Here is a 9,001-nt window from a genome sequence, read left to right as displayed (position 1 = left end):
ACATGTACTCAATCAAACTGGTATCAACATGTACTTAGTCAAAGTGGCATCAAGATCACGAGGTAATGTGTACTGGTTATGAATTATCCGGCGCACACAACAAAAAAGAGAATCCAATGGAAGTAGCGGGGCATCGGAAGTGGACAAAAAATTTGGAATCGTAGGGGGCAGTCGAGACCAATTTAAGCGTAGCATAGATTGATTGATAAGCATTCAAATTAGTAAGAGATTGGGGATAGTTGCGCTCCGAGGAAAACATTGAATTGGGGATCATGGCGGAAACTAATGTTACGTATTCATGGCTGGTGGGCTTCGTCTGTTTCGTTCTGGCGATGATACTGCTTCAGCTCTACAGAATAGCGGACAGTCGAGGCTACAATTTGCCTCCCGGTTCCAGAGGTTGGCCATTGATCGGAGAATCCTTGGGCTTCATGCGAGCGATTAATTCGGGTTCACAACCACGCCGATACATTAAAGATCGAGAGCTAAGGTACTGTGTTAATTTTAACGTTCAACATCTAGAGCTGAGGTACTGTCTTAATTTTAACATTGACGCGTATTTTATCAAATATCAAATACAAGATGTGAATTATATATGTGAAGGCGAATTACGCAGGTATGGCGAGATATTCAGATCAAATTTGTTCGGAAGATCTCGAATGATTGTGTCTGTGGATCCAATATTCAACAAACATATTCTGCAAAATGAAGGCAGGCTGTTTCAATCCAATTATCCGAGACCTTTTCGAAATCTCATCGGCAAATTCGGTTTGCTTTCGGTGCACGGAGATCTCCAGAAGAAGCTCCACGGAACGGCCGTAAATTTCCTGGGGTTCGAGAAGCTGCGTGTGCACTTCTTGGAGGACATACAGAACCTTATGCACGCCACCTTCGCCCAGTGGCAAGCCAAGAGGGATATCCATCTTCACGAGGAGTGCCATCAGGTAAGCACCATCAAGAAAACCATTCCAAAAATCTTTATATTTCAGAAAAGCTATGCATTAATTAAAAATTCTTTAAAGACCTATTTGAGTGACTCAAGGGAAAGGTTAATATCTTAATAACACAATTAATAGTAAAATTAAGGATAGGATCGCATCATCTTATATACTAAACAATTAGTTGAGTAGTTTCCAATGAAGAGCGACAAAAAAGAACTTGTGTTTTTTTAATGTTTAAAGAGTTGTTTAAACTTAATGGCACTTTATCATGGAGAGTTCCCAATAAAGAGTAAGAAGAACTTGGGCTTTTTGTGAGGAAGGAGCAGTTGAAACATAATGAAATTTTATAGCCGAGTGTCTTGCCTATAAAGACATTTGTAGTCAGTTGGGTTGTTCCCAAGAAAGAATGGGAAGAAAGGACTTGTGTTTTGTGTAAGGAAGGAGCAGTTGAAACTTATGTTGAAGTCACCATTGTCATTAGACCAAAACCCGCAGGTGTGTTAGTAAACAGACACATTGCTAGAGTTAACGGTTCCACAAAACACGAGAGCGTTGGATCAACACCGCCATTAACGGGGAGTGCAACAATCTCCCCCCTCAACGCGAGCTCAATGCGAGCCAGGTGTGTTTCGAACTCAAAACCTTTGGCTCTGATACCACTTGTTGGAGTGCCGTTACACCAAACCCGCAAGTGTTAGTAAACAGACACATTGCTAGAGTTAACGGATCCACAAAACACACGGAAGCATTGGATCAACACCACCATTAAAAGTGAGCGCAACAAGTTAATAGCACTTTATCATGGAGTGTCTTGCTTATAAAGACATTTGTAATCAATTAGAAGACTACAAGTACATAGTCTATTAGCTGTTTGTGAACAAAAAAAGTTTAAAAAAACTAAATTTTTTTGAACATTATTTATAAAAAAAAAAAACTATTATAGAGAAAAACTTGATTGTATAATGTTTTGTTAATTAAATATCTAACCCCTCCCCTCATACTATTTTGGTGTCATTCGCCCCCATTAAAATTCTTCAATTCAATTCATTAACTTTTAGAGAAGCTATGCACTGTTTAAGCATTCTTTATGGATTTTATTAAACATTTATCGAAATCGGACAAAATTGAACTACGAAACCTGCCTTTTAATACTGGTATCATCAGAATGGTGGTGAACTAACTGTTTTCCGTTTAGATTGGTCGATTTGTCTGATCACATGTGATATGTATGGTGGTGAACTAAGTGTTTTCCGTTTAGGTTGGTGGATTTGTCTGATCACATGTGGTATCTGTTACAGCTTGTTCTGAATTTGATGGCAAAACAATTGCTGGACTTATCTCCGTCCAAGGAGACGGCAGAGATCGGTAAGGCATTCGCCGTTTTTTCTAAAGCTTTCCTAGCCGTTCCCATTAGAATCCCGGGTACCACGTACGCCAGAGGAATTAAGGTGCGCAAAAGCCGCAATGCTTTTCTCCTTTATTTTACTGATTACTAATTTGATAGGTTCTTACGGGATGAGTAATGACTAGCATCGCTGCAGGCCAGAGAGTTTCTGATAAAAAAGATTAATGATGGTATAAAGCACAGAAGGCAGCATCCAGATGAAGCTGTCCATAATGATTTCTTAGGAGAACTCTTGAAAGAAGACTTGCATTCAGAAGAAGTAATAGCAGATTTGGTACTATTCCTGCTCTTCGCTGGTCACGAGACCTCAGCCTCAGTGATGGTATTTTCTATCAAATTTCTCACGGACTGTCCCCAGGCACTTCGCGAACTGAAGGTGTGTACTCAGTGTGTAGGTACATGCTGCAAATCTTTATTCTAAATAAAAGCATTTCATATGTTGGTATTGATACATTAACACTGGACTACACTGATGATGGAATATGCACCACACAGGAGGAGCACGGCGCTCTGTTAAAGAGAAAGGGGAGTCCGAGAAACCAAAAGCTCACTTGGGATGACTACCAGTCAATGAAATTCACCGAATGTGTATGTAATTAATTAATTAATTACTGCTTTGTTGACCAACCAAACGATTTCTGTTATCGGGCAATCAGATGGACATGGCCATGTCTGTCTGATTGGGCGGTGATAGGCTCATAGCATTATTTTATTTTCTTAATTACAAATTTTGTAACATATGTTTATATACATAAATGAATTGTAGATCATTTAAAATTCTATAATAGCTTTAACCTATTTGTGTTGTTGGATGTAAACTATCACATTAGATTTAGGATTTGCCCTTTAGAATTTGGTAGTGCAGTTCATTCTCTTTCTTGATAATGAACGGTAATAGCAAGTTTTAAATTTGGAAATTCTAAAAGAAAAATGGAAATCTTAAATCTAATATCATAAATATTGAAGCTACTTTACCTATCACAGAAGCCTAAATTCTGAAATTTAGTAGTTACTCTAAACTTGATAAAAAATAATTATATAGTGTCGAGATGATTGATCGTGTATGTATTTGTTCAATTCCCAGGTCATATATGAAACACTTCGTCTCGCCAACGTCGCTTCAGCGCTTTTCAGAGAAGCAAAAGAAGACATTAAAATTAAAGGCATTTAATAATATGTTTTTACTCTTCTTGTTTGAGATTTATGCTTGTATTCAAAGTTACAATTATATACATATATAGTAAGGCTTACAATTTTATATATATAATTTTTCTGTAAGGTTTGAAATGTATAAAATCTCAACTGATACTTCCAATTCCAGCATTTCTTTTAATTTTTACAATACTGCCACGCGATTTACCTCGGCATTCGGATTGTGACAAACTTGTGTTCTCAGGAGGCTTTGTGATTCCAAGAGGGTGGACAGTCATGGTACTTCTGAACAGCATGCATCTGGACGAAAAGTACCATTCTTCTGCGCTCACATTTGACCCATGGCGTTGGCAACGGCAGCTCGAAAATAATGTAATAATTAGTATGAAATCGCTCACTTCATGTTTTGTGGAAATCCAAATCTCTTACTAATCTCTCTGTCTAATTCTGTTAGTAATCTTTGGGACTTTATATTGCAGGAGCTCTCAAAGAACCCCTCTTTTATACCTTTTGGAGGGGGGGCCAGGCTCTGTCCAGGCATGCATCTGGCAAAACTTGAGCTGGCCCTCTTTCTTCATAACTTCGTCACCAAATTCAGGTAAAAGAAATTAGACATCAATTTTACTTGAAGCATCGGTCCTAATTAATATCATCCTCCAGGAGAAAAGAAAAGAAAAGAAAACCATACAAAATAGTGTGGCAACATGGTTTATGAACTTATTTACGCTCTGTATGTACACAGTATCATATTCGTTGACTGCGTTAAAATTGTGTTTTACGTGTACCTAATGTTTGCAGATGGGAGGCACTGGAGGATGATAAGATCTCCTACTTTCCTGTTTCTCACTTGACTAAAGGCTTTCCGATCCGTCTACATCATCTTCAAGAACGAATGGATGATTAATAGCATTATAGTAGGATTTGATTCATGCATTATGGACTATTAAAAACAGGCAAATAAGTTTGAAGGAATGGATGATTAATCGCATTATAATAGGATTTGATTCATGCAGTATGGAGTGTTAAAAACTGTAAGCAAGTTTGAAGCATAAAACAATAATAGCCGCTCTGTGGACATATAACGATCATGTTTCAAACATATTTATGTATTTCCTGTATTGAAGCCTGACAATTTGGGTTTCACTTTGATTCTCATCGGGTTTATGTATTAATCAGCTATTATTGCATATCCTTGTTTAAACAACAAGATAACAAGGTTCCAAGTGATAAAAAAAGTGGTCTGCATAATAGTATGGTTTACTAGAAAAATATTAAAAAGTAGAGATAAATATAGTTGTACAAATTAAATGTGTGTTTTTTTGGGTCGAATTCTTGTAACATCTTCATCATATGGTAGTGGTAGTGGTAGTGGGAGTGAAATAAGCAAGTTTTTTAAATTAATAGAATATACTATAAAAATGTGATTGGGAATAATGGAGAATTTTCCAGATTATTTTATTATTAGTTATTGGTTGTGATTAGTTAGATTAGATCTTATTTTTGAGGAATTTGTTTAATTTCCTCGACGATTTTCTAATCTTATTTATGTACAAATTATTTGATGAATGATATGAAGTCATGTGCACTCTTAGTTCACCATTTCCTCTATATTTTGTGTCTCTCTTAAATTTATCTTGGTATCAGAGCTTGGTGTGGGAGCCTAGTTAGACCTCCAAAGTGCCTTGTTTGTTGCAGATTTTGTTATGTGGCAGAGGTAAAGTGGTGCAAAAACAACATGTCTATATTTTTAGACTTTTCTGACTATGACCCTTTTGATGATCATTTTTTCATGATGTCATTTGGAAACATTTTTTATTCCGGTGGCATTTTTTAGCCGGAAGAATTCTGTGGTAAACAAAACAATTTTATTGATGGCCATAAATACCATGAGTTGTAGTCTACTCCACATGATGTTGTGATTGAAGAGCTACCAGTTAATCATTAGGAAAGGCCTAAGGAACCTACTATTGAAAATATAGATGATGACCAAGGCAATACAGGAATCAAAACACAGCAGAAGCAGAAACGAAACCAAGATGTGTTCAAGCAAGCTAACAATTCTTATTTAAGGCAATCATCATCTCAAAGCTCCAAAGTAACCTATGGAGGACAAAGCAGTTCATATTACACATCCACAACAATCATGGGAATGAGCCCTCATGAGGTGACTCACAAGGAGCAAATGGAAGCAAATAAAATTATCTATGGGCACACAGAATTTGGTGCTCAAATGTTGGACATTGAAAGCTGGAAAAATGCTCCTATCAAGCTTGCACCCTCTAAAGTGTTATCAACTACCAACGATCAAGGCAAACCATATTGTGATGAGGACAAGCTAGATCACAAGGTTTATGGTGTTTTATCATCTCACACTAAAAGGAAGGAAAAACATGACTATGGGTGAATTTCTCCATTAAGGGGAATACTTGGAATAAAGGAGAAATGTAGAATTCTCCAGATTATTTTATTATTAACTATTGGTTGTGATTAGGTAGATTAGATCCTATTTTGAGGAATTTTTTCAATTTCCTCAACATATTTCTAATCTTATTTATGTACAAATTATTTGGTGAATGATGTGAAGTTTTGTGCAGGCACTCTTCAGGTTGAGCTTGACTCACCTGAGAGTTGCTCATTTCCTCCATATTTTGCCTCTCTCTTAAATTTATCTGTGTTGTAAATATATTGAGAAATAAATGGTAATTGGAAAACAATATGAACTAAATAAGAAGAGAAAGTCATAACTCATGGAGGCAAATACATGTCGTACATAGCACACAATTATCGAATGCATTCAAATCTGAAATATATATATATATATATATATATATATATATATATATATATATATATATATATATATATATATATATATATATATATATATATATATATATATATATATATATATATATATATATATATATAGCTAAATTATTGCATTTTGAAAAATTTATTGATTTCATAAGAGTTTCGAAGGGTTATATTAACAAAGCATTCATTGTGTTTTTCTTTCTTTCTCAATGTAAAGAGTACACGATCTTGAGTTTTTTCATAACATTTAAAAGAGAATAAAGGTGACATGCCTAAACCTGCTAATGGTTTTGCATGCTGATATCAATGGTTTCCTTGAATAATTTCAAGCCATGGAATTTACATGAATTTTGTAAACATTATTCAAATGATGTCATGACCATCCACCGATCCAACCACACGAAATAATGATGGTAAACATTGGTCCACAGTTCGTCCTTCCACATCCCTTCTACATTGTTCTAAATGTAGGGCTACTATGTTACAAAGAATGTTGATGCTTGAGTCATTTCCTCTAATGAGGATGTTGATATAGCTCATATTTTAATTCTACAGACTCAAGGTTGGGTACAACAATACTTTCACCAGGAATAACATTAGTAGCCATGTCATCAATTTTTTTATCATAATTACTAGGAGCATGTTCTTCCAATACCTTAGTCTGAATTCCTTTTGACAACAAAAAACACCTCTCTTGTCTCAAGAGAGCTACATATAGGTAATGAGGAAACAACAAGATTAAATCCAAGTCTTGATCTTGATGTCCACATTATAGAGTTAATGGGAACAATGATGCCTTGTCCACTCTTTCCAAGTCCTCCTCCAGTATGTTTCATTTTGCTTAGAAAATAGAGATCCAATACCAATGGTGTATTTTTCAAAGCTATATGAAACAAAAGGCACCATTATCAACATTAGCAAGTGACCACGATCAGTAAATAATAATATTCTCCTTCTCATCATTTTGAAGGAAACGATTTCCAAGTCAAGTTGCTACTTGCACTCTTGCAAGTATTGATTGACCTCATCTTTTCCAATCGGTTATTGTGACAAGGCATCATAATCTTGTTTAGGAGTTTGATATTTATCCAACAATCTATTGTTCTCTACTTAAAGAGGTCTTGCTTCTTCACAAAGAAATTGCATTGAGGACTCCATAGTGCAAAATTGCTTCTTTAAATTGCATTTCCTTAGTCAAATGATAACTCAACTTCCTGCAAACCATCAAGGAGATCAATATTTTCCTTAAACTTGTCTGCGAGGAGTAACTCCATGAATGTAATTGTTTTTTTGCATTAAGATATATCATGGATATATACAAGGAATGATGGACTATTTGGTTTCATCTCCTAATGTATCTTCATCTTCCAACTTCCTTTATTTTTCTATTTACAATATTTACATAGGTTTTCCTAATCCCAAAGGTTAGGTGTCAACATTCCCCCCCTTAATCTAAAGGGATGTTGGTGAGCTTATGACATCTAAATACCACTCTCCACTAGTATAAATCCATTTTGGTCTCATCCTCTAGCGTTCCTCATCCTATCAACTCCCTTTGACGGGGTCTAGTGTCCTTTCGGTCAAATCTCTCCACGAGCTTCTGTGTGAACTCTTTGTAGGATGTGATACATACATGACCCAAAGGGATCAGCCCTCGGTACCACCATTCCATAGTATTTCCATCCAAGTGCAAAGTGGCATGTCTAATAGCGTCTGCCTCCCTCATGGAGTTTAGCTCGAAATATGTGTCCAATTTTTGTACACATTTTCTAATACAACTCCTAGCTAAACCATCAAAGTGGGTGAGGGTCATTTTTCCCTTAATGAAACTCACTCTCCCTTGAGCCATGCGTTTGTCTATAGTTCACCCATCACAGTGCATACATGCCCAAATCTCTCATAATCTTGCTGGCTACTCCACAATAGGCCAAGATCATGCTCTAATACCACTGTAATTATCCTAAATACAAATACGAGTGACAAACAAGAAAATAATATTTGCAACAAATTACAAAAATGAAATATTCAGCAAACACCAATATAAAAGTTACAAATGGAGAACTTTTGAGCCATTTTATTTAATTTCTACAAGCCAAATACAATAGATGATGGAATAGTGCACCTGGGCTTGTCATAATGGTCAATCACAACCAAACCTAGGTAGGAAATGGCTGAGTTGAAGGCTGCCCAGGTGTTGCACCAATCTGCACCGCGCTGCCAAGAAAACTACTTCTCTACTGAAGTTCGAATGGATCGAAAGTGCACTGAAACTGCCCATAAATTTATATGCTTTTAACCCTATACTCCTTGCACAAAACCCAGAAAAACCCAGAAGGAATTTTTGCTGGTTTTGACTTCTGATTTTCAACCCCCTTAGAGCCTCCCCTCAGCCGTAGCTGCAAAATTCGGCCTGTTGGAAACTGGCTATAAATCCATCTGAAAACTCCTCCAAAATACTAATTTTACCTTTGCTATCCAATCCCTAACTTCCCTGATGATCTCTTGGCACAATTCAGCTACTCCCAAGCACCACGAAAATATGTTGAGTGGACTCTGCGTTGTCCCTCATCCCATCAGTTCGACTTGCTAGAATGTTTTCTCAACTGGTTGTAAAACCTAGCAAGAATGTTGGTTTAATTCTGCTACCTCAACTCCCCAACTCCGAGACAAGTAATCAGATCTCTGCTTG

At 36.4% G+C, this 9,001-nt stretch overlaps 1 protein-coding gene across 1 annotated transcript; it reads left to right on the top strand.

Annotated features, from left to right (window-relative positions):
* Positions 1-215: 215 nt before the first annotated feature.
* LOC149229630 (cytochrome P450 720B2-like) lies at positions 216-4,685 on the top strand. Its single transcript, XM_089375877.1, has 9 exons — positions 216-490; positions 617-944; positions 2,240-2,389; positions 2,483-2,722; positions 2,842-2,934; positions 3,431-3,509; positions 3,743-3,870; positions 3,978-4,096; positions 4,297-4,685. Exons 1-9 carry the CDS (start codon positions 273-275, stop codon positions 4,400-4,402), a joined length of 1,461 nt encoding a protein of 486 aa, XP_089232003.1. The 5' UTR covers positions 216-272; the 3' UTR covers positions 4,403-4,685.
* The last annotated feature ends 4,316 nt before the right edge of the window (positions 4,686-9,001 follow it).

This window comes from Pinus tabuliformis, chromosome J (assembly GCF_031772625.1).
Source record: "Pinus tabuliformis cultivar Carrire ecotype Pingquan chromosome J, CPIR1, whole genome shotgun sequence".
NCBI lineage: Eukaryota > Viridiplantae > Streptophyta > Pinopsida > Pinales > Pinaceae > Pinus > Pinus tabuliformis.
This window is presented reverse-complemented; position numbering and strand designations above follow the sequence as displayed.